Source organism: Anolis sagrei, chromosome 10 (assembly GCF_037176765.1).
Source record: "Anolis sagrei isolate rAnoSag1 chromosome 10, rAnoSag1.mat, whole genome shotgun sequence".
Classification (NCBI taxonomy): domain Eukaryota; kingdom Metazoa; phylum Chordata; class Lepidosauria; order Squamata; family Dactyloidae; genus Anolis; species Anolis sagrei.
The window spans coordinates 20,609,796-20,636,043 of NC_090030.1; the positions used below are offsets into that span (position 1 = coordinate 20,609,796).

General features: G+C 44.4%; 1 protein-coding gene across 2 annotated transcripts in view; it reads right to left on the reverse strand.

Moving 5' to 3' along the window:
- CLCN5 (chloride voltage-gated channel 5) overlaps positions 1 to 26,248 on the reverse strand; it is a 46,305-nt gene that overhangs the window by 14,271 nt on the left and 5,786 nt on the right. Inside the window, exons 2-6 of one of the 2 annotated variants that reach the window (XM_067471596.1) lie at positions 6,586 to 6,734; positions 3,812 to 3,963; positions 1,938 to 2,037; positions 1,632 to 1,822; positions 1,304 to 1,426 (exon numbers count right to left, since the gene is read on the reverse strand). In XM_067471596.1, coding sequence (XP_067327697.1) covers positions 1,304 to 1,426; positions 1,632 to 1,822; positions 1,938 to 2,037; positions 3,812 to 3,963; positions 6,586 to 6,721 — 702 coding nt within the window. In that variant the 5' untranslated portion in view covers positions 6,722 to 6,734. Of the gene's footprint in view, positions 1 to 1,303; positions 1,427 to 1,631; positions 1,823 to 1,937; positions 2,038 to 3,811; positions 3,964 to 5,451; positions 5,627 to 6,585; positions 6,735 to 26,248 lie in introns of those variants that run through there. The other variant, XM_067471597.1, reaches the window with a different exon arrangement.

The window sequence follows — 26,248 nt, forward strand, 5'->3', positions numbered from 1 at the left end:
TGGCCAACCTCCATTGTCTCTTCTGCCTTTTCTTCCTTTCAGTGAGGACACATTTTACCTCTCTCTCTTTAGGCAAAATGTAGCTGCTTCGATTTTTGACTTTTTACCCTTTTACTTCTTTAGAAGATGAGATTTGGTAAACTAGTGAGCTCCAAGACAATTTCTATCTAGAATGCATTTCTTTTACTTCAATAAATATTTTTTAACCTAAAGTTCAACCCTGTGCCATCCTAAGGAATAGAAGCTTATTCCAGCTCATCACATGCAAGTTTCTGATGGTTATAGAGTTTATTTATTTATTTATTTACTTCTATACCGCTATTCTCAGCCCGAAGGCGACTCACAGCGGTTCACAACACACAAAAAACAACAAAATTCGGTACACCAATATAAAAACAGTTAACAGTCTAATCAATACACAATTAATACACAATTTACTATAATAACCATCAATAGCATCTCATCACTAAAAACACGATCCAAATTCATCATCCATTGTTCCATTCCTATGTCATTACCAGTCACTGCACTAATTATTCGAACGCCTGCTGAAATAACCAGGTCTTTACTTTCTTGCGGAATATCATTAGGGATGGTGCTAACCTAATGTCTGTGGGAAGGGCGTTCCACAGCCGGGGAGCCACCACCGAGAAGGCCCTATCTCTCGTCCCCGCCAGCCGTGCTTGTGAAGCTGGCGGGATCGAGAGCAGGGCCTCCCCGGAAGATCTCAAAGTCCGGTGGGTTCATAGGCAGAGATGCGGTCGGAAAGGTAGCTTGGGCAGGAACCGTTTAGGGCTTTAAAGGTCAACGCCAGCACTTTGAATTGAGCCCGGTAGCAGATCGGTAGCCATTGGAGTTGGCGCAACAGGGGGGGTTGTATGCTCCCTGCGTCCCGCTCCTGTTAGAATCATGGCTGCCGAACGTTGGACTAGTTGAAGCTTCCGAGCCGTCTTCAAAGGCAACCCCACGTAGAGAGCGTTGCAGTAGTCTAGGCGGGATGTAACCAGAGTTTACTTCTGGTACTCTGCTATATTTATGGTGGAATCACCCCAACTGTTGTTGTTGTTGTTGTTGTTGTTGTTGTTATTATTATTATTATTATTATTATTATTATTATTGGGGATCCATTGAAAAACTAGAGCAAAATGTGCTATAGCAAGATGTACTGCAAAAACAAAGTTTTTTGAAGTTAAATCAAATTTTTCCATGTTTTGATGATAGAGCCAATTAGGAAATGACATTTATAACTCAGGAACAAAAATTGAGTTATATAGTGTTGCTGTTGTTGTTGTTACAGCCTCACCTCTGGGATCCCCGAGCCACAGGCATAAGGCGCAAAGCCCCGGACAAGGAGCACGGCCAGGAGAGAGAAGAGCAGTGCCCAGAGGACGTAGATGAAGTAGTTGAGGATGTAAGCTGCTGCTCCCTAAATGGGAAAAGAAGGGAAGCGTCAGTTCTTGTGATTGGAGGATGCAACATAACTACCCCGGAAGGCACGCCCATTCCCCGAAGGTGAGCAGAAAGCCCTGCTCTGGCCAGACGGACATTGCAGGCCGTTGGGCAGTACCCTATGGGAAGGCCGCACACTTAGAATGCCTCCTCCTCCCACCTCCAACGGAGTCCGCACTCACCCCTTCTTCTCGACCAGTCAGGAGCTGGGCCCAGGTCCTCCACTCAGGACACTTGTCCCGGTTCTGGAAGGTGACCTCGGTGGAGTTCCAGCAGCAATGTTCATGGTTGTACCAGAAGCGGTTTAGACAAACGCCTTCCTTCAGGTCGGTCATCCAGTGGGCAGAGATGTCGATCAGGCCAGCCAAGGCCCCTGCGCTGACAAAGGGGTGCCCTCAGCAGCCAGAAGCAAGACCCCTCCTTGACCCCACACAAACAGACCCACCCAAGTGGGGCCTCCCCTCTCCTTCCCTTCTTTTCCTTCTCACCTGCGGAGAGTCCTATCAGCAGCATCAGCAGCCACCCAGAGAAGGCGTCGCTCACGCTGTGGATCAGGGCCCAGGTGGACTCCTTGCTTCTGCTGGTAATCTGGGTGCAGGAGGAAGAAGAAAGCAGGGAGGCTCATAGGGTTCAGAGTTCTTGGCCAGCATCCACACACAAGGAGATGACACACAACCACAAAGTGGCTGAAGGCAAAGGAGTGCCAATATCTGCGGAGTGTATAAATCTGGCTCTGGGCACAAAATGTACCATTTGGAAAACAAAGAACCTGCTCTTGTCAAGCTGACCAGGTTCAGTTGGAAAAAATGGGACGGTTGTATTGATCATGCAAACTTGGTAACTACAGAAGAAGCCAGTTTTAGAAAATGGTCCATTTTGGGCATGCAAATGTAAACCCAGAATTAGACACCTGGAATTGCCCGGTGTCCTGTTCTGGGGAAGCAATTCAAGTGGGATATTGACTCTAAGCTGGAAGAGATTCAGAGGAAGAGGGCCACTAAAAGAAGACATTAATCCCTCTGAGGAAAAGTAACTTAAAGAGTTGGGTCTGTTTAGCTTCAGAAGAGAAGGCTGAGAGGAGACATGAAAGGAGAGACACGTTTACATATGGCATTGTAATGGACTGGAATGATGTTATGGCTATTAATACTGTTTTTACTGTTTTAATGAATGTTTACTTATTGTTTTAATTGTTATTATGTTGCTGTGTTATGTAGTGGCATCGAATTGCTGCCAAATGTAAGCCATCCTGAATCCCCCTTTAAACTAGCTGTCCCCTGCCAGGCATTGCTGTGGCCCAGTCTGTTGATCTGGAAAATAAAGTAATGAGAAAGTGTTGGTTTCTAATATATGTAATTTCTTTCTGCTTGTGGGTAAACAGTATTTCTTGCTGTTTCTTTGTCAGTGTTGATGTGGAGATTGTCTGGTTTGCCCACCCTGGAACATGCAAGATATCATTGTCCTTCTTTAAGGGTCCCTTTCAAATCTATGATACTATATCTCTGCATGTGTTAATCATAGCTATCCATCCATCCACCCATCCATCCATCCATCCATCCATCCATCCATCCATCCATCTATCTATATCTCTTTGTCAGGAGGACTTTGATTACGTTTTCTTGCCCAAGTGAAGGGAGCTGGATTGAATGGCCTTAAGTATTTTGTGTTGGTCATGGGGGTTCTGTGTGGGAAGTTTGCCCCTATTCTGTCGTTCGTGGGGTTCAGAAATCTCTTTGATTGTAGGTGAACTGTGAATCCCAGTGACTGCAACTCCCAAATGTCAAGGTCTATTTCCCCCAAACTCCATCTATGTTCATACTTGGGCATATTGAGTGCTTGTGTCAAGTTTGGTCCAGATCCATCATTGTTTGAGTCCACTGTGCTCTCTAGATGTAGGTGAACTACAACTCCCAAACTCAAGGTCAATGTCCACCAAACCCTTCCAGTATTTTCTGTTAGTCATGGGGGTTTGGTGTGGGAAGTTTGACCCAATTCTATTGTTGGTGGGGTTCAGAATGCTCTTTGATTGTAGGTGAACTATAAATCCCAGCAACTACAACTCCCAAATGACAAAATCATAATTTTTTGAGTGATGGTCACTCCTTGTGTTGTGAGATGTTTTGTTGCCAAATTTGGTGTGATTTCGTTCATTGGTTCTTTTGTTTTTAAGGTACTCAATATGCACAGAGCATTTATATATATATAGATAATACATATCAGAAAGGATGTCATAAGGAGTGGGAGCAGGCTTGTCTTCTGCTACTCTAGAACAGGGGTCCCGACGCTTCTTAAACACAGGGACGGTTCGCAGTTCTTCAGACTGGGATGTTTCTGCCTCTGCCTGCCTTGCCCTGCAGCTTACCTCTCGATGCCGGTCTCGGTCGCGGGACTTTTCTCGCACCCAGTCGATGGTGTTGAAGTCCTCGTAGGTCCCCACACCCGGAACCGGCTCCTCTAGGAAATCCATCATCTTGCTGGCTCCGTTCATGCCACCTCCGTTGTAGGAAGAGAAACCTGCAGGGAAGGGAAAGAAAAGCAGTGGTGGTCTCAGTGGGGCATCACTTGAATGGGGCCCTCAAGGACTGGACTAACTTGCCATCTCAGAAGGCCCCTAAAAGCAAGGCGCAATGGGAGAGTTCATGCTCCCTTTCCCCTTGGCAGGAAACTTCTATATAAATAATAATAATAATAATAATTACTATTATTATTTATACCCCGCCACCATCTTCCCAATGGGGACTCGAAGCGTCTTACATGAGGCCAAGCCCAAATAACAATTACAATAAAGAAAAACCAAAACACAAACCGAAAACGCGACCAATAAACAATAACATCATAGTTACATAAAACATAAGAATACATAACAATGTAAAAATTACAGTAAACACAGGCACAATAACAATGGCCTGTACCTTTATATAGTAAAGGTGAAGGTTTCCCCTGACATTAAGACTAGTTGTGTCTGACTCTGGGGGATGCTGCTGATTTCCATTTCTAAGCTGAAGAGCCAGTGTTATCCTTAGACGCCTCCAAGGTCATGTGGCCGGCTTGACTGCATGGAGTGCCGTTACCTTCCCGCAGAAGCAGTACCTATTGATCTACTCACATTTGCATGTTTTCGAACTGCTAGGTTGGCAGAAGCTGTGGCTTACAATGGGAGCTCACTCCACTCTCCGGATTCAAACTACCAACCTTTTGGTCAGCAAATTCAGCAACTCATTTCTATATAAAGTAAAAGTAAAGGTTTTCCCCGGACATTAAGTCCAGTCATGTCCGACTCTGGGGTGTGGTGCTCATCTCCATTTCGAAGCCGAAGAGCCGGCATTGCCCGTAAACACCTCCAAGGTCATGTGGCTGCCATGACTGCATGGAGCGCTGTTACTTTCCTGCCGGAGCGGTACCTATTGATCTACTCACATTTGCATGTTTTCGAACTGCTAGGTTGGCAGAAGCTGGGACTAACAGCGGAAGCTCACGCTGCTCCCCGAATTCTATATATTTTAATTTCTATATAAGGAGAGTCAATTCTGAAGCATCCCATTGGAAAACGTTTCCAGGCGTAGTAGGGTCCACGGCCTCTGCCTGCGGAGAGGCCAGCTCTGCTCTGACCTCATTTGCCTCCTTTGGGAAGCTCTGCCTATTAAAACCAATCCTTATGTTCAGTTGCTTCTCCTCCTCCCTCTTTGCCTCCTTTTCCTTCTTAGACCCCTCAGGGTGCAGATCGTCCTGTTTGCTCCTGAAGTTTAGGAGGCCATTCTGGCACAAATAAGACCATTCCCAGCTCCTCTTCACTGCCTCTTCCAAAAGGGTGGCTGGGAAAAAGCAGGCAATGAAGACTATTACTTCCCATGCGCTGGTTTGCACAGCCTCCTCTGCCTTTGCAAGTGAACTCCCACACAAATTGGAAAAGGCAGTGAAAAGCAAGTTCAAGATTGGACCAAGCTCAGATCAGTCTCTCTGGATCCAAATCAGTTCTGAGTTGGAGGGTTTCTGCTCACAGACCTGGGAAGGACGCTCCACTCGCAGCAGCAGCCGCTTTGGGGCCAGAGGAGGGGCCGGGATTCTCCATTCGGAGGCCCCCAAACCCCACCTGCCCCTTCCTCAAAGGCAGGGAAGGCAGGTGGAAGTGGCCCAGGGACAGGAAGGCTCTCCTGGAGAAACTCCTCGGAAGGAAGGAAGGAATGGAATGCAAAGTCCCCAAAGAGGAGAGGAGGGAGCAAAGTCGTTTTCTCCACAGGAAAGCAACAATGGGCCAGGTTAATCTTTAAGCGGTCCCAGCAGCCAAGGGGAGAGGAGGAGTGGAGGTGAGCCTGGGGACGAATGCAGGAGGTGGCTCGCTGTAGAGCAGTGGTTCTCAACCTTCCTAATGCCGTGACCCCTTAATACATTTCCTCATGTTTGGTAACCCCCAACCATAACCCTAACATTATGAATCGCCATGTAAATAATGATCTGCAGAATGTATTTTCATTCACTGGGCCAAATTTGGCACAACTACCCAGTATGTCCAAATTTGAATACTGGTGCGGTTGGGATGGGGGATTGATTTTGTCATTTGGGAGTTGTAGTTGCTGGAATTTATAGTTCACCTACAATCAAAGAGCATTCTGAACCCCACCAACAATGGAATTGAACTAAACTTGACACACAGAACTCCCATGGCCAACAGAAAATACTGGAAGGGTTTGGTAGGCATTGACTTTGAGTTTGGGAGTTGTAACCCACTGTGCCACCGGGGGCTCCGCAAAATGTGGTCCAGTGAATGAAAATACATCCTACATATCAGATATTTACATTACAATTCATAATAGTAGCAAAATGACAGTTACGAAGTAGCAACGAAAATAATTTCATGGTTGAGGGACAACATGTGGAACTATATTAAGGGGTTATGACACTAGGAAGGTTGAGAAACACTGCCGTAGGGCAAGGTGTTGTGCTCAGTTGCTTTATATCTGACAGAACTGTCTTGACTTCAATGTTTTCACTTCATGTGGATTATGGATGGGTTTTCTGGATCTTCGGTGAGTTATCAGCTCCTTTTGCCTGATAATAAGCCAAGTGGCTGCACAAGGGCTCCACCTGCAGCAAGCAAGGGGCAAAACAAGGCTCCCTGTCCGGCTCTGTCAACCTTACCTTCAGCCATCTCCCGGTCCAAAGGAGGGACATCATCCGCGATGGAGAAGTCCAGCGTCCCTCCACCGACCTCCACCAGGTCTTCATCGCTGGTGCTGCTCTGGAAACTCCCGCGGCGGAAGCCCTTGCTCTCCATCGTCTGGAGAGACCTGGAAAACATAGGCAACAACAACAAAACTTTATTTATTTTCCGCTCTATCTCTCCAAGGGGACTCAGAGTGGTTTCCAAGTAACATCATCCATACATACAGAGTAAACAATATAAACATAAAATTAACAAAACAATATAAGCATAAAATTGCCACAGTAACACATATATATTAAAAGTAATCCTGCCTATTCAAGGCAATTTAAAAGGCTGGGCCAAGGCTAGTGCAAGCTCAAAATTTCTAGGGAGCCCGGGAAATTAAGTGCAGTGCTATAGCAGGCAACAACAACAACAGGTACGGTCTATGGCTGGTGTGCAAATATGGCCAGACACAATGAAATAAGCAGCAGCAACAACATGTGCATGGTCACCCTAGACCTTCAAAATGAATGCTGAGGAAGGACAGGGCCAATCAGGGCTCCCTTTAATACGAAAGCCTGTCTCTTGGCTTTGGCACCAGGGGAATTTACGGATTTGTTGTTGTTGTTTTGGTTGTTGTTGTTATTTTTATTTATATCCCACTTTTTCTCCCCACAAGGAGACTCAAAGCAACTTACATCAAAAGCATTTCAATACAATTTAAAATCCACAAATATACATTCATTAAAACAGAATAAAACAGTTTTTTAAATTTAGTTAAAATCCGTAAAAACAGCGGCCCCTTTTGTTCCCATTTGGTTTTAAGATCTTAATCTCAGAATCCCAGAAAGCTTTGGGGGAGGGGTGGATTGTTGCACTCCAAGCCTGCAAAACACCTATGACCACTGTACCACACAAGAGTTCAGAAATATAAGCAAACAGTCTATTTTTTTAAAAAAATGTATAGGAATCATATAAAAATCAGGAATAAGAAAGGAAGATATACAATCCAAAAAGGTTTAGCAAAAGGTGAGAATCAAACAATAATCCAAATGTCTCATAAAGTTCCAAAGGCAGCAAAGGTATCACAGGAACAGCCAGGAATCACAGATACAACTTAACTCTACAATCAGGAAGATGTAACTAGTAAGACTTGAACAGGAGTACATGAACCAGAATATAGAAAACTTCCAGGATATATTAAATCCAAAAACAAAGCTTGAATAAACCAGGAATAAGAGAACTCAGGCTTAGCTTCTCACTCTAACACAGTGTTGCCTTAACTGACCTTAAGGTAAACAACTTGTTGCTTAATAGACACCCATGAAAGCATTCTGTTTCCCGTGAATTTCTTTCCAAATTTTCCCACGTAATCTCTCTGAACGATGCAATCTATTTTCAGCTTATAAACGAAGACTTGTTGATCTCCATAGTTGCAGGTGGGTTCACATGGGAACCCTCCTTATCACTCAGCTCTTCACTTGATTCCTTATCTGCTGTTGCTACTTCTGGATCCCCTGAATGCCCTTAAGGTCCTGCACTTTCTAAGCCAGTTTTCTCACAGAGAGAACTATCATTTCCCAGAGTTGAGAGCCCATCTCTTTGTGCCACAGGAAACCTCACAATCCTCCCTGAATCATCTATAGCAGTGTTTCTCAACCTGGGGGTCAGGACCCCTGAGGGGGTGGTAAGGGGGTGTCAGAGGGGTCGCCAAAGACCATAAGAAAACACAGTATTTTCTGATGGTCATGAGGATTCCATGTGGGAAGTTGGAGCCAATTCTATCGTTGGTGGAGTTCAGAATGTTCTTTGATTGTAATGAACTACAAATTCCAGCAACTACAACTCCCAAATGTCAAGATCTATTTTCCCCAGACTCCACCAGTGTTCACATTTGGGCATATTGAGTATTCCTGCCAAGTTTGGTCCAGATCCACCATTGCATGAGTCCACAGTGATCTCTGGATGTAAGTGAACTACATCTCCCAAACTCAAGGTCAATGCTCACCAAACCCTTCCAGTGTTTTCCATTGGTCATGGGAGCAAAGTTTGGTTCAAATCCATCGCCGGTGGAGTTCAGAATGCTCTTTGATTATAAGTGAACTATAAATCCCAGCAACTACCACTCCCAAATTATAAAATAAATCCCCCACCCCACTAGCATTCACATTTGGGTGTATTGGGTATTTGTGCCCAGTTTGGTCCAGTGAATGAAAATGCATCCTGAATATCAGATATTTACATTATTATTTATAACAGTAGTAAAATGACTGTTATGAAGTAGCAATGAAAACAATATTATGGTTGGGGGTCACCACAACATGAGGGACTGTATTAAGGGGTCACGGCATTAGGAAGGTTGAGAAACACTGATCTATAGGAAAGCTTGCAATCTTCTCTAAACCATCACTCTCTGGTGACTGATCTACAACAGAAATACACATGTTTATTCACAATTCTGTGAATGAGAGCAACTTAAATCAAAGCCAAGGTGGAAGAGAGCTTGCTAAAGAGTCACTGCTTAGCATCTTGAAATAACAGGTCATAGAAAAGGACCCTCCAGCAAAGGAAAGACAACGATGCTGGGGAAAATGGAAGGAAAAGGGAAGAGGGGCCAGATGGCTGGATAGGATCCTTGAGGTGACTGGATTGACCTTGAAGGAGCTGGGGATGGTGATGGCCAACAGGGAGCTCTGGCATCGGCTGGTCCATGAGGTCACAAAGAGTCGGAAACGACTGAATGAATGAACAACAACAAGAAAAGGACCACCCCCCCCCCCCCCCCGACAAGCAGCTAAAATGAGCTCAGAGAAGAAGGCCCCATGGGAGGATTTTCAAAGGGTGTGGGACACAAGGCAGACAAGAGACCAGGAAACAGCTCTGGAGTACTGAAACAGACCAGGAGAGGTTTAATTGAGGTCACAAAGAATAAGACATGGGAACTTGGCAAGCCTTTCTCTGGAGCAGGCAGGATTTTTCTGTAGTCAGGAAGCCTTAAGAGAATGGGGAAAGTGGATTTGAAGCAACTGCAAAAGTCCCAAATCAGGAGGAAAACAGATCAGCAACTGTTTCTCTCTGGGCTCACAAAAATGTGACAATGCCTATCATGCTCAAGAGTCTGTAAGTGCACACACACACTCCCAGGGCAAGTCACACTCTCTCAGCCTCATAAAAAGGCAATGGCCGCTCCCTATGAATGCATCTTGCTGGGACTGACCTAAGTCAGAAAGGAACATGTGAGCCCACTAGAACCAGATCAATGACATCAATTGCTGATTTGCTAAATTCCCATTGACTCAGCAGTGCCATTGTAGCTGGACATAATGCTCAGCTTTGGCAAGGCCATTCTGGTCACAACAGGTGGGTCCCAAGGCTGGAGTTAAAACCAGTCCGGAGCCGGATGACCACTGCATGCTTCCAAGGCTGAGGAACAGGCCGCATTCCTGCGGTCACAATGACAACAAGGCAGACGCAAAAGGCCTTGGCTGTAGGAGTTGGATCTGCAGCGTGGAAAGAGCCACTTGCTTCATTATATTTTGAAGATGCATTGTTCCATGTTTGCGCAATTCAGTGAGCGAACCCTCATCTGGCTCACTTCCCCAAAGAAAGTAACTAAGTGACCCTAAACACATACAAAGAGGCAACCACTTCAAAAAGAAGTCGCAGGTTTCCACTGGCTACATGTGCCATTTCATAGTGTCTAGGGCAGGGGTCCTCAAACTAAGGCCCAGGGGCCGAATGTGGCCCTCCAAGGTCATTTACCCGGCCCTTGCTTAGGGTCAACCTAAGTCTGTATTGACTTGAAAGCGCACAACAACAACAATCCCATCTCATCAGCCAAAAGCAGGCCCACACTTCCCATTGAAATATTAATTTATATTTTTAAAATTGTTCTTCATTTTAATTATTGTAGTGTTTTTAAGTGTTTTTGCATTACAAAGAAGATATGTGCAGTGTGCATAGGAATTCATTCCTGTTTGTTTGTTTTTTCAAATTATAATCCAGCCCTCCAACACTTTGAGGGACTGTGACCTGGCCCTCTGTTTAAAAAGTTTGAGGACCCCTGGTCTAGGACAATAATTGGTCACTCCCATGCCCGATCACTGTCTCCCCAAGTGGTTACTACATTCCCAACTCAAGAAAGGTATACAAAATGTTGGTGGAGAGGAAAAGAGGTTTAAAGATGGGCTTAAAGCCAACCTTTAAATCTGTGGCATAGATACCAAAATTGGGAAGACCTGGCCCTTGAGCGCTCTAACTGGAGGTCAGCTGTGACCAGCAGTGCTGTGGAATTCCAAGAGGCACGAATGGAGGGTGAAAGGGATAAACGTCCCAAGAGGAAGGCGCATCAAGCCAACCCTGACCGGAACCGCCTCCCACCTGGAAACCGATGTTCACACAGCGGAAGAACATGCGGATCAACAATAGGGTTCCATAGACATCTACGTATCCACTGCCAAGGCAGTACACTTGGAGAACCATCATCCTTGGACTACAAGGGATCGTCTAAGTAAGTAAGTACGGGTTTCCATAGGTTACCTGTGCCATTCCATAGTGCCCAAGACAATAATCAGTCCCTTCCAGAGAAAGGAGCCTTTTGGTGGCACTGCCTTTCGAGGGCAGAGGGGTCAAAGAGACTCCGACCGCAGGTTGCTGTCAGAACCCTTGGATGTGGCTCTGTTTCTTCCATGGCCGCCAGGCGTCACTCTCTCCCTTCCTCCACTGGACTTGAAGGAAGTGGCTGAGCCAGATTCCAGAAAGCAGTAAAGCGGTTCGTCTTAAAAAACGAGACTGATTCACACTGGCTTCTATGTCACCGGATGATGACTTGGCCACTGAAGAACGGCAACAGCCTCCGCCTCCTCCAACTCCAGGAACCTCATTTCTTCCCTAAAGTGACATCACTCCATGCTGGAATCTGGCCCACAATTCTGGATGTTGCAGGCACTTTAGCGCAAGATTTCTCAACCTGGAGTTTGGGACTCCTTGAGGGGTAGGTTGCGAAGGGGTGTCAGAATGGTCACCACAGACTATCAGAAAACACAGTATTTTCTGTTGGTCATGGGGGTTGAGTGTGGGAAATTTGGCCCAATTCTATCATTGGTGGGGTACAGAATGCTCTCTGATTGTAGGTGAACTATAAATCCCAGAAATTACAACTCCCAAATGTCAAGGTCTATTTCCCCCAAACTCCTCCAATGTTCACATTTGGGCATATTGAGTATTTGTGTCAAGTTTGGTCCAGATCCATTATACATTTTTAAATTTTTATTAAAAGTATTTGAATAATGTGATGTATAACATCGAAAGCGTGAGAACAATACTATAATAGGAAAGTGGGAAAAAGGAGAGAGGAGAAAGAAAAAGAGAAAAAAGAAAAAAAAACCATAACAGGATAAGAAAAACACGTAATAAAATAAAATTGACTTCCATTCCATCTTCTTGGTTATGTCTCTTCTTTGGTTATAATCCTTTTTTTTCTTAGATTTTTATAATTCTTATTCTTTGAGTCCACAGTGCTCTCTGGATGTAGGTGAACTACAATTCCCAAACTCAAGATCAATGCCCACCAAACCCTTCCAGTATATTCTGTTGACCATGGGAGTTCTGTCTGCCAAGTTTGATTCAATTCCATCGTTGGTGGGGTTCAGAATGCTCTTTGATTGTGGGTTAACTATCAATCCCAGCAACTACAACTCCCAAATGGCAAAATCAACCCTTCCCCCAACTCCACCAATTTGGGCATATCAGGTATTTGTGCCAAATTTGGTCCAGTGAATGAAAATACATCCTGCACATCAGATGTTTACATTACGATTCATAACAGTAGCAAAATTAGTTATGAAGTAGCAATGAAAATAATTGTATAGTTGGGGGTCATCACAACATGAGGAACTGTATTAAGGGGTCACAGCATTAGGAAGGTTGACAAACACTGCTTTAGCTTCACTGTTGATTTTCCAATTGTGTTCCGAAAACACACTTATTATGAACGTGCCATGTGCCACCCGTGCTCAGTGCCATGCACCTCATACTGTATAATTCTCAAAAAGGCATCCCATGCAAGAAGGAAATGTTCCTTCGTTTAGTCCCTCATCCACTCCCCATAGAGGTGAATCATACTCGGCCACGAGTCATAGCCTATGATGATGATCCCACAGAGGAAAACAGCAGGGGTGGCTCCATGCCTGCCACATAACACAGACCACAGCACATTGGGAGGTTAAGGCTGCTCTATAATTCTCCAGGAATGAGAGCATTTCAGCAAGGATTGAGACAGAATCATAGAATCATAGAGTTGGAAGAGACCTCATGGGCCATCCAGTCCAACCCCCTGCCAAGAAGCAGGAATATTGCATTCAAAGCACCCCCGACAGATGGCCATCCAGCCTCTGTTCAAAAGTTTCCAAAGAAGGAGCCTCCACCACACTCCAGGGCAGAGAGTTCCACTGCTGAACAGCTCTCACAGTCAGGAAGTTCTTCCTCATGTTCAGATGGAATCTCCTTTCTTGTCGTTTGAAGCCATTATTCCATGTCCTAGTTTCCAGGGAAGCAGAAAACAAGTTCACTCTCTCCTCCCTGTGGCTTCCTCTCACATATTTATACATGGCTATCATATCTCCTCTTAGCCTTCTCTTCTTCAGGCTAAACATGCCCAGCTCCTTAAGCCGCTCCTCATAGGGCTTGTTCTCCAGACCCTTGATCATTTTAGTCGCCCTCCTCTGGACACATTCCAGCTTGTCAATATCTCTCTTCAATTGTGGTGCCCAGAATTGGACACAAATTTCCAGGTGTGGTCTAACATGTCTCCAGCCTCTGGAGTAAACAAGCAAAGCTCAGGCGGGAAGGAAATGAGCCAAACACCTGACTTCAGGACAGTAAAGAAAGAACAACACTCAAAAACAGGGGAATTCCAGACAAGAAACAATCAGTCAGCTAATCACCTCCCAACAAAGGATTCCCCCAGGCAGGAAGCAGCCAAATCTTGAAGCTGCAATGCTATGCAATGCTAATCAAGGTGATCAATTGCAACATTCATACTTGCCTCCAACAGACAAGAGTTCTTCCTCCCACCCTGGGCATTATTCCACAGATATATAAACCCCAGTTGTCTAGTTTCCAACAGATCTCACAACCTCTGAGGATGCTTGCTATAGATGTGGGTGAAACGTCAGGAGAGAATGCTTCTGGATCATGGCCATACTGCCTGTAAAACTCACAGCAACCTGCCTTTTGTTTTGTTTTAAATGCAAGGAAGTGGCAGAGGAAGTCAAGTAAGAACCAGTATGGAATGCAAGGAAATAAAAATATTTTTCGTGAATTGATGGATCTCTCTCTGTTGACTTTTGCCATGCCACCCCATCGCCAGGGATTTCCCCTAATGCCAGGCCTCCAAGGCTGAAAATCGGGTTGCAAGACCTGACCCAGCACTCATTTCCAATTTGGACAGACACCTGTAAGGTTTAAATTTCGTTCCCCTCCTGAGCACAGAAAACAGAAGAAGCAGCTACACGGCTGCCCTTTCCACCTGCCTGATTCTCTTTGGCTCGCCTTCCTTGACACCGCCTGCGATCCATGGCTGAAGGACACTTTGTTCTGCGCACGACCATTGTGCCAAGGCACGCTTCTGGCAGAGCTCTCCGTTGTCCGTGGGAGCATTGTCTGGAGCAAAGGCAAGCCTCCATGACTCCCACTCCGACATTTCAAGACCATGAAACCCAGGGATCCTTCAGCAGAAGGCATGCAGTCTCTCCCTTCCACTGGACATCCCAGTCCAAACTTTGATCACTTTTGGTCCATGAAAGAAAGAGAAGTACCGTATATACTTGAGTATGTCTAGTTTTTCAGCCCTTTTTATAGGCTGAAAATGTTCCTCTTGGCTTATACTCTGGTCAAGGTTATTTATTATTTTACTCTAATTATTTTTTTATTACATGTATTATTTTACTCTATTTATTATTATTATTATTATTATTATTATTACATTTATCATTTTACCCTATTATTATTACATTATTATTTTACTTTATTATTTATTATTTATTTTACCTTATTATTTATTATTATTAAGCACCGGGACTGTGGCGCAGCTGGCTGGAAGTCAGCTGCATTGAGATCATTACTGACCGAAAGGTCATGAGTTTGAAGTCAGCCCGGGTCGGAGTGAGCTTCCGATCAAAATTGTGTAGCTTGTTGTTGACCTTTGCAGCGTGTAAGACAGTTGCATCTGTCAAGTAGGAAATTTAGGTACCGCTTATGCGGGGAGGTTAATTTAACTAATTTACGATGCCATAAAATCTCCAGCAAGCAAACAAAGAATGAGGAAGTACTCCATCAGTGTCACAAATGGACGGTGAAGCGACAGCTCCCCTGGCGGCCAGAAGCTGGAATGTTAAATAGCCTCTGAGTGTCTGTCTATATATGTTGTGTGTCTATGGCATTGAATGTTTGCCATGTATATGTATGTACATTGTAATCCATCCTGAGTCTCCTGCGGGTGAGAAGGGTGGAATATAAATACTGTACATAAAATAAAAATAATAAATAAATATTGTTGCTATTATTACATGTATAATTTTACTCTATTTATTATTGTTATTATTACATTTATCATTTTAATCTATTTATTATTGTTATTACAATTATTTTACTCTATTATTACTGTTATTATTACATTTCCATTATTTTACTCTATTATTATTATTATTATTATTACATTTATTATGTTACTCTATTATTATTGGAAGGATACATAAGCACATTTACATTGAAGAAGCTTAGAATCAGAGTTGGACAGTCTTATCTTAAATTATAGTGTTATGTAAGTATTAAAAAACATTTAACAATCTGATGCCTCAATTAATGTAATTTTATTAGTATCTGTTTTTATTTTGAAATTGACCAGTAGCTGCTGCATTTTTCACCCTCGGCTTATACTCTAGTCAATACGTTTTCCCAGTTCCTGTGATAAAATTAGGTGTCTCAGTTTACATTCGGGTCCGCTTATACTCGAGTATATACGGTATGTGTCATACACCAGAGCAGGAACACCTCTGACATTAAACACCACACCAGCTTGGTAAAATCAGCAAGCAGTTTATTGAAGAATATAAATAGGCAAAGCAGTAAAATTAGCAAAAACACTAAAGTTCCCAAAACAAAGGATAGTCCACAAGCTTCAAGGCAAAATCAGATCCATTGAAACAACAATCCATGAAACAAGGCAGCATGAAAAATGCAATACACAAATCAGGAACTTGACAAAAAACTTGGTACATGAAACTAAGAACTCTTGAAAGCAAGACCGTCATGAAATTCCAACATTGACCCAACTGAGGCAACTCTTTCCCATGAATCAATATAAGGCTTTTCCAGATCCCAAAACTGAAAGGAAAGCATTTCTATTGAATTTACCCCCAGATAAAGGTTTCTTAAATGAACTAATCTTCTTTGCACCTGAACACTCTGTCTCCGATTACAAAATTTATTTATTTATTTACAGTATTTATATTCCGCCCTTCTCACCTCACAGGGGACCCAGGGAGGATGACAATGTACATATACATGGTAAACATTCAATGCCATAGACATGTAACATATATAGACAGACACTCAGAGGCTATTTAACATTACAGCTTCTGTCCACCAGGGGAGCTGTCGCTTCACCTTCCATTTGTGACACTGATGAAGTACTTTCCTCATTCTTTGCATACTTTCCTGGAGATTTTTATGGCCTCGTAAATTAGTTAAGTTAGCCTCCCCACATAAGTGGAATCTAAATTTCCTACTTGACAAATGCAACGTCTTTCAGGCTGCAAAGGTCGACAACAAGCCAAACAATTTTGGTCGGGAGCTCACTCTGCCCCCGGGCTGGCTTCAAATTCATGACCTTTCGGTCAGTAGTGATCTTAATGCAGCTGACTCCCAGCCAGCTGTGCCACAGTCCCAGTGCTTGCTTTCTATCTACACTCTCACTAACTTGACTCTTACTAACTTCTGCACCTGACAAATCATCTTCAGACAGTTGCTCTGAGAAAGGCTGTGAAGGGCCTCTCCCAGGAATGTGACCTTGTGAATCATCCATAGACAGCACAGGCCTCTTATCTGAGCTTAACTCAGGACCAGGCAAACCTTCATTCCTATTGTCAACAGACCCAGGCCCACCATCAGGAACATCATCCTCATTCCCATCATGAACATCAGACAAAATCACATACAACAATATGTTCATGTATCCAAACTGCCCAAAATTGCTGAGCACAATCTCTGAAAGGTAGGAAGCAGAAGATAAAGCCCACATGAACCGTGCCCAGGGCAATGCTCAACAGGAATGACCCAACAGGCAAAAATAAACATGACCGACAAACTACAGCAAGGTTGATGTTTGCCAAAGGTCCCAAGCGTTTCCGCAAATCCAACCTTTGCTGGGACAAGGAGGAGGCCTCCCTGAAGTCTGAGGTTAGTCCAAACTGGAGACTTCCATGTTTATTATTATTATTATTATTATTATTATTATTATTATCGTTTATTATTATTTTTTGAGAAACTGCAAGTTGCTTCTGGTGTAAGAGAATTGGCCATCTGCAAGGACGTTGCCCAGGGGATGCCCGGATGTTTTACCATCCTGTGGGAGGCTTCTTTCATGTCCTCATGAGAAGCTGGAGCTAACAGGTGGGAGCTTGCCCCACTCTCCAGATTCAAACCGCTGACATTTTGGTCAGTTTCCAACTGGGGGAAAATGTTTGAGAAGGAACTTTGGATGTATTTCACTTGAAGTGAATGCCATAATGACTAGGCAATCTTCTCTTAAAGAATTTCGAACAAGAAAAACTGGAATGTCTCACTCTATGCTTCTTAGGTGCATTCTTAAGGGATGTATGCAAGAAAGGAAATATTTCACAGGAGCCATGGAAGTTACCAACCTCAGCGTGTTTTCAACTGATTCCCGGCCTAACAACTTGGCTTTGGTTGTCAACTATCCAAGTCCTCTGTGACTTATGGCCACATTATGAGGGAACCCCAAGCCCTTCTCTCATCAACAGTCCTGCTCAGGTATCGCAAAGTCAATACAGCCATTTATTTATTTATTCACTGAATTTATATCCTGTCATTCACAACCCCGTAGGAGACACAAGGCGGCTTACACACATATATATAGAATCCACGACATGCGAGTGTGGAGAAGAGCAAACCACAGATCACTGACTACAATGCAACCTGAGCCCTGCCACATGCATAATGGAGGACCCACTTATAGCAACACCAGAGGCACTCCAAGTGGCCGGCTACTGATCATAGGATATTTAATAGAATGCCAAGTTTGCAAACTTCGTGCTTTTAAAAAAATACAATACAACTGTTTGGTCTCTCCTGACACGATAAATAAATACACATATAGGCAACAATTGGATGCCAAAAAACATATACATTAAAAGTCAAGGTAAAGGTTTCCCCTTGACATCAAATCTAGTCATGTCCAACTCTGCAGTTTTCCACAGACACCTCCAAGGTCATGTGGCTGGCATGACTGCAAGGAGCACCGTTACCTATTGAAGCGGTACCTATTATTCTACTCACATTTGCATGTTTTCGAACTGCTAGGTTGGCAGGAGCTGGGCTAACAGCGGGAGCTCACCCTGCTCCCCGGATTCAAACTGCTGACCTTTTGGTCAGCAAGTTCAGCAGCTCAGCAGTTTAATCCGCTGCACGTCAGGAGAGAATGTCTCTAGAACAGGGGTCCACAAACTTTTTAAACAGAGGGCCAGGTCATAGTCCCTCAAACTGTTGGAGGGCCGGATTATAATTTGAAAAAAAATGAATGAATTCCTATGCACACTGCACACAGTGCAACAATCACTTTAAAACAATACAATAATTAAAATGAACAATTTTAACAAATATAAACTTATTCGTATTTCAATGAGAAGTGTGGGGCTGCTTTTGGCTGATGAGGTAGGATTGTTGTTGTGTGCTTTCAAGTCGTTTCAGACTTAGGTTGACCCTGAGAGAGGGCCAGATAAATGACCTTGGAGGGCCATAACCGGCCCCCGGGCCTTAGTTTAAGGACCCCTGATCTAGAACATGACCATATAGCCCGAAAAAACCTACAACAACCCAATCATTCAAAACATATAAAACCTTAAAACCACTCATTTAAAATCACACAATCCAATATTGTAGTCTACAGCTAATTCAATTTGTCATTGCACTATTCCACCTTTTCACACTGATAAATTACTCACTGAATGCTTGGTTGCACATCCACATCTTTAGCCTTTTCCTAAAGATCAAGAGGGAGGGGACTGATCCAATTTCACTTGGGCGGGAGTTCCATAGTTGAGGGGCCACCACTGAGAAGGCCCTGTCTCTCGTCCCCATCAGTTGCAGCTGAGAAGGAGGCAAGATCAAGAATAGGGCCTCCCCAGAAGATCTTAACCTCCTTGCTGGCTCATAGAAGAAGATAAATTCGGACAGATAAGCTGGGCCGGAACTGTTTAGGGCTTTATAGTGTAAAGCCAGCACTTTGAATTGTGCTCGGTAGCAGACTGGCAGCCAGTGGAGCTGATGTAAGCAATCTCCAGTGAGCAATCTGGCTGCCAACTGTTGGACAACTTCAAGCTTCCAAACAGTCTTCAAGGGCAACCCCACGTAAAGTGCATTGCACTAGTCTATTCGGGATGTAACAAGAGAGTGAGCCATCGTGGCCAATCTGACTTCCCACAGTACGGGTGCAACTGATGCACATGTTTTAATTGTGCAAAAGCACCTCTGGCCACCACCAAGACCTGGGGTTCCAGGTTCAGAAATGAGTCCAGATCTCCCAATTTGCAAACCCGAGTCTTCAGGGGGAATGTAACCCCATCTAACACAGGCAATAACCCCACACCGTTTTCAGCCTTACGACTCACGAGGTGTACCTCTGTCTTGTCTGGATTCAATTTCAATTTGTTTCCCCTCATCCAGACCATCCATGGCTTCCTCGATGAGGGCTCCTCCATCTATAAGGTGATTTTCCTCCTTTTCCAAATGCTATCCTCTATTCCAGTGAGTTGCACCATCTCATGATAGGTTCTAAGTACTATAGCCTCAGCTTAGTCATCTTCATTTCTAGGCAGAGCTCTAGCAAACATCCCTTCATATTCATTGTTGTTGTGGGCCTTCAAATCCAACATATGCTGATTTTATCCTAGGATCTGTTTGTTGTGTGCCTTCAAGATGTCTCTGACGCCTGGGATCCAAAGGCAAAACTATCCTGGCAAGAATGGTCTGGAGGGAGACTACCTCCCTCTGAGGCTGAGAGAGTGCGCTTAGTGATGGACTTCTATGATGGTGGTGCAAAGGAAAACCCTTCCTACCCCATTAGCAACCCTGCTATTTGACACAAAGAGCCTTCTATTATTCCATGAAAGGGTTTCGCCATTCTACGTACTGGGACTAGGTTCCCAAAAAGAAATGGCTAATTCCACCCTGTCTCATTTTTTTCCCTTCAGCACTCTTCCTTCAAGATCGCAAAGCATGTTAGCTGACTTTTATGATGGCTGATAAGACCTACCAGCTATGTGTTCTGTTATTCAGGAGAGTGCATTTCTCAAAGAGGATGGATGAGATCTAGAAAGGCCACAGGTTGCTTTAGAAGCCCTCGGTGGAGCAATGGGTTAAACCCTTGTGGCGGCAGGACCGCTGACCAAAAGGTCGGCGATTTGTATCCGGGGAACGGGGTGAGCTCCCATCTGTCAGCTCCAGCTTCCCATGAGAGAAGCCTCTCACAGGATGATAAAACATCCAAGCATTCCCTGGGTAACATCTTTGCAGATGGCCAAATCTCTCACACTATGTGACTTGCAGTTTCTCAAGTCGCTCCAGGCACTCACACAAAAGTAAACAGATTGCTTTGACTTCTGAAGGTAAAGGTAGTCCCCTGACATTAAGTCCAGTCATGTCTGACTCTGGGGTGTGGTGCTCATCTCCATTTCTAAGCCGAAGAGCCAGCGTTGTCCGTAGACACCTCCAAGGTCATGTGGCCGGCATGACTGCATGGAGCGCCGTTACCTTCCCGCCGGAGCGGTACCTATTGATCTACTCACATTTGCATGTTTTCGAACTGCTAGGTTGGCAGAAGCTAGGGCTGACAGCGGAAGCTCACGCCGCTCCCCGAACCTGTGACCTTTCGATCAACAAGCTCGGCAGCACAGTGCTTTAACCCACTGCGCCACCGGGCAAAAGGAACAGGGGGAACTGAGGGGGGTTTGGAGGCAGCCCTTTGGAGGGGCACCTGGGTATGCCACATAAAGGCCTCAAAGGCCTTAAGGCAGTGGTTCTCAACCTGGGGTCCCCAGATGTTTTTGGACTTCAACTCCCAGAAATCCTAACAGCTGGTAAACTGGCTGGGATTCCTGGGAGTTGTAGGCCAAAACACCGGGGGACCCACAGGTTGAGAACCACTGCCTTAAGGTGTTTGGAGTCAGAGCCTTGGTCCTGGCTGATTTCCTGTCGCATTAATGCCGCAGACTCATTTGTGCCAACTTGCTGGAGTTCCCTGCCAGTGACCCTGCCATTTCTGCAGCCTAACATTTACCCAAATCCACCAAAAATCCATAGCCTAAACAAGCCAGGGGTCACAAGGCCCAACTGTCGGAGAGCCTTGGCTGGGAGGGTGAGACCCCAGTGCCAGGCATTTCGTGGAACCCAAGGTATTGGAGCGAGTGTAACTTCTAAGTAGGATTATGCAGAGATTGAGAGGCTCAGCCCCACTTCTGCATAAACCCAGAGCCAACCAAGAGAGCTGCCAGGAGGCCGAGGCAGAAGGGAAGGAAAAGCTTGTTCCTCCTGTGGCAGAGGAAGTTTTCTCCCTCAGTAGCACCCCAATGAGTTCCACAATTTCTATTCCTGGGTTATAAGTGTCATTTCCTAATTGATTCTACCATAACAACATGGGAAAAGTGTAAAAAAGGAAAAGGTTTTCCCTGACATAAAGTCTAGTTCCATCTCTGAGGCATGGTGCTTATCTCTAAGCTGAAGAGCTGGCGTTGTCCGTAGACATTTCCAAGGTTATGTGGCTGGCATGACTGCATGGAGTGCCGTTACCTTCCCGCACTGACATGTTTTTGAACTGCTAGGTTGGCAGAAGCTGGGGCTAACAATGGGAGCTCATGCTACTCCTCAGATTCGAACCACTGACATGTTTTTGAACTGCTAGGTTGGCAGAAGATGGAGCTAACAATGAGAGCTCATGCTACTCCTCAGATTTGAACCGCTGACATGTTTTTGAACTGCTAGGTTGGCAAAAGTTGGAGCTAACAATGGGAGCTCATGCTACTCTTCAGATCAGAACCAGCAAGTTCAGCAGCTCAGCTGTTTAACCCGCGGCGCCAATTAAACTGCAAAAACTTTGCTTTTGTGGGACATCCGGCTAGAGCACATTTTTCTATAGTTTTTCAATGAATATGTCATAGAATCTCAACCAATTCAACCTAGTTTGTGGCAGCCACATAAACAAAGAAGTTTCTGAAGTATAACAACTACATTCAAAGTAAGGACTTCACAATGAAACAGGAAATAACACTTTCAAAGTAGGAACATTAAATGTTTCACATTTTGTTACATAATGTTCTAAATGCCTGGGCAAACTACAAACTTCATGATTCCATATTATGTAAGTTGAAGTAGTAGGAGCCCTCAGTGGCAGTTCGAATCCAGGGAGTGGGGTGAACTCCTGTCTGTCAGCTCCAGCTTCTCATGTGGGAACATTAGAGAAGACTCCCACAAGGATAGTAAACATCAAACATCCAGGTGTCTCCTGGGCAATGTGCTTGTAGACAGCTAGCAGATGGCATTTTTTGTCAGCGCCGATTGTGTTTAAGTGAAGGTCAAGGTCTTTAGGCACTGCGCCTAGTGTGCCAATCACCACTGGGACCACCTTGACTGGCTTGTGCCAGAGTCTTTGCAGTTCGATCTTTAAATCATTATTATTATTAAAATAATAATATTTTATTAATAATAAAACAATAATAATTAAATAATTTAAAAATTATTATATTATTATTATTATTATTATTATTATCTTTAAATTATTATTATTTATTCCTCACTTTTCTCTCCACAGGGAGACTCAAAGGGCTGGCAAAGGGCACCAGTTTTCCAGTAATATGACTGAAAAGGCAAAGCAGAAAGAGGAAGGCCAATGACTATGTCTGTCGGCTGCTTTTCCTCTGAAATGTTTTGCTGTGGTCACTCTGCGCTCCTTCCTTTCCAGTCTGCTGAGTAGGCTAAACCACTGGGGTCATCGGCTATTGGAGAAGCAAGAAGAAAGCAGCTTTGTTGTTATTTTTTACCTGCACCATAATGGTTGTTCACACTGGAAAAGCCCTTGACGATCTGCAGAAACACCCCAAAGATTCACTTTTGTGCCACTTAATGCCTCCCCAGTGGCCAAGAGCAAGGCCCAAGGGTGATCTGTGATGGCTCCTTCTCCTGGGCTTAAATACCATTAGCCAATAATGCGACCATTCTGAGCAATGGGCAACCTGAGGCCTTTTTTCCTTCAGTAGTCATCAGCGGTGGACGGGAGGGCCTTTGCACAACTCAAACTTGTGCACCAGCTGCTACCATACCTCGTGAATTCTGACTTGGCCAGGGTGGTCCATGCCTTGGTTACATCCAAACTGGACTATTGCAATGCGCTCTACATGGGGCTGCCCTTGAAGACGGCCCGGAAGTTTGAACGGGTACAACGGGTGGCAGCCAGGCTCCTTACTGGAGCAAAACTATAGGGAGCATACAACACCCCTATTAAAACAGCTTCATTGGCTGCCAATAAGTTGCCGAGCCAATTCATGGTGCAAGTCATGACTTATAAAGCCTTAAACGGTTTGGGTCCCGTCTATCTCCGCGATCGCATCTCCTTCTATGAACCGGCACGAGCTCTAAGATCTCCTGGGGAGGCCCTCCTCTCGGTCCCTCTACCATCTCAAGCGTGATTGGCGGGGACGAGAGAGAGGGCCTTCTCAGTGGTGGCCCCCTGTCTCTAGAACGCCCTACCAAAGGAAATAAGACAGGCCCCATTCCTCCCCTCCTTTCGTAAGAGCTTGAAGACCTGGTGGTTTCAACAAGCCTTTGAAAATGACCAGTTCTAACTCAGCCCTACACATTGTTGAATACGGCCTTATTCTTCCTACCAATTGCCCAGATCATTCCTCTAATCGGCCCGGAATGAACAGCCACAGACCCGTACCTAATATTATTATTGCCTGCCATAGTATTGTACTTAATTCCCAGGCCACCTAGAATTTTTGGGCTTGCACAAATCTTGGCCCGACCTTTTTAAATTTTTTAATTGCCTTGAACAAACAGGATTACTTTTAATATGTGTGTTATGGCGACAATTTTTATGTTTATATTTTGTTTTGTTAATCTTATGGTTATGCTGTTTTTACTTTGTATGTTTTGTGATGTTACCGCTCTGAGTCCCCTCGGGGAGATGGAGCAGTATATAAATAAAGTTTTTTTAAATTATTATTATTATTATTATTATTATTATTATTATTATTATCTTCAGCATCCGATGACAGCGAATTCCAAATGCTAATTGGATCACAGGGACTTATCACGTTGCCTGTGCCAACATGTTTGTGTCATTAGTAACATTTTAGGTAATGGCCAACGTTAATCATATAATTAATACTTTCTGCCGCTACAGAAGTCTTGGTACCACTCTCCGTTTACACAGGAAGACTGGCATGGAGACTGGTGAAAAGCTAATGGAGGTTTTTTCCGGAAGGCTCGCAAAACCAAACGTAAAAATATTTCTTAAACCTCTGACCCTCTTCTCCCCAAATCTATAAACTGGGAAGTCTTTGTCTTCCAAAGAAAGGTCTCTCCTCTCGGGCTGACATGAGGCATGCTGCCTTTGGAAGCCAAGGAGTTCCCAATGTCAATTTGGGATCCCAGCCCAGATCCCAAGCCGGTAAACAAGACGCCAAGGAGCCCAGGCAGGTTTCTGCATCTTGGCACAAGTGACACGTAATATGTTCCTCCTTCCTTGCATCTTAAGGGAAGTGGTGCCAAGGCAATCAATGTCAGGAGGGAAGTATCAGGAGGGAAGTTTGCTATAAGCAAGGGACTCTCAAGGGGGGGGGGGCGCTGCCAACAGAACAAGGATGGGCCTACTGGAGGCTGCCCACTCCTGCGTGGTAAGGATTGCCCCATACATTGGGTAAGATGATGGCGCAATAGAGGTGGAGCTTTTTGAATGGGAAAGCAGGGGGGGGGGATTTCCTCCCAATGCAAAAATGGGCAAAACGACTTTACCCAGCGTTTCTCAACCTGGGGGTCGGGACTCTTGAGGGGGTTGCGAGGGGGGTGTCAGAGGGGTCTCCAAAGATCATCAGAAAACACAGTATTTTCTGTTGGTTGCAGGTTCTGTGTGGGAAGTTTAGCCCAATTATATCGTTGGTGGGGTTCAGAATGCTCTTTCATTATAGGTGAACTATACATCCCAGCAATTACAACTCCCAAATGTTAAAGTCTATTTTCCCCAAACTCCCCAAACTCCACCAGTGTTCACATTTAGGCATATTGAGTATTTGTGCCAAGTTTGGTTGAGATCCATCATTGTTTGAGTCCACAATGATCTCTGAATGTAGGTGAACTACAACTCCAAAGCTCAAGGTCAATGGCCACCCAAACCCTTCCAGTATTTTCTGTGGGTCATGGGAGTTCCGCGTGCAAAGTTTGGTTTGATTCCATCATTGGTGGAATTCAGATTGCTCTTTGATTTGAGGTGAACTATAAATCCCAGCAACTACATCTCCCAAATGACAAAATCAATCCCCCCAACCCCACCAGTATTCAAATGTGAGTGTATCAGGTATTTGTGCCAAATTTGGTTCAGTGAATGAAAATACATCCTGCTTAACAAATATTTACATTACGATTCCTAACAGTAGCAAAATTACAGTTATGAAGTACCAGCATAAATCATTATGGTTGGGGGTCACCACAACATGAGGAACTGTATTAAGGGGTCGCAGCACTGCCTTTAGCTATCAGAATCAGAGGAGTTGGAAGAGACCCCCAAGGGCCACCCAGTCCAGACTCCTTCTGCCATAAAGGAAGACACAATCCAAGCCCTCCTGACAGATGGTCATCCACACTCTGCTTAAAAACTTCCATTGAAGGAGACTCCAAGGGAACATCTTATCTGATTGCAACAAAATGTGAAATAATTTCTGTGTCCTGGTTTGAAAGTGTTATTTCCTATTTAATTATGCCAGTCTTTGCTTTGAAAGTTTTTGTGGCTGCCACAAACTAAGCAGGATGTTTTTGCAGTTTAATAAACTTTTCCCATTTTAGATCCAATTAGGAAATGACATTTATAACCCAGGATCAAAAATTATGTTACATAGTGTTGTCAGGAAGTTCGTCCTAAAGTGGAATCTTTTTTCCTGCCCTTTTCTGCAGTCGCAGAAGATAGGCTCTTTCTCAAGGGGACATCCTTTCAGGTATTTAAACATGGCTCTCATGCCCGCTTCTCTCAGCCTTCTCTTCTCCAAACAAAGACATCCAGAAAGCACTGGTGGAACCAGAGAAAGACTATTTCTATGCAATTAACCTCCCAAAGAGGGGAATCTGTTGCATATCAACGGTCCTTCTGCTCTC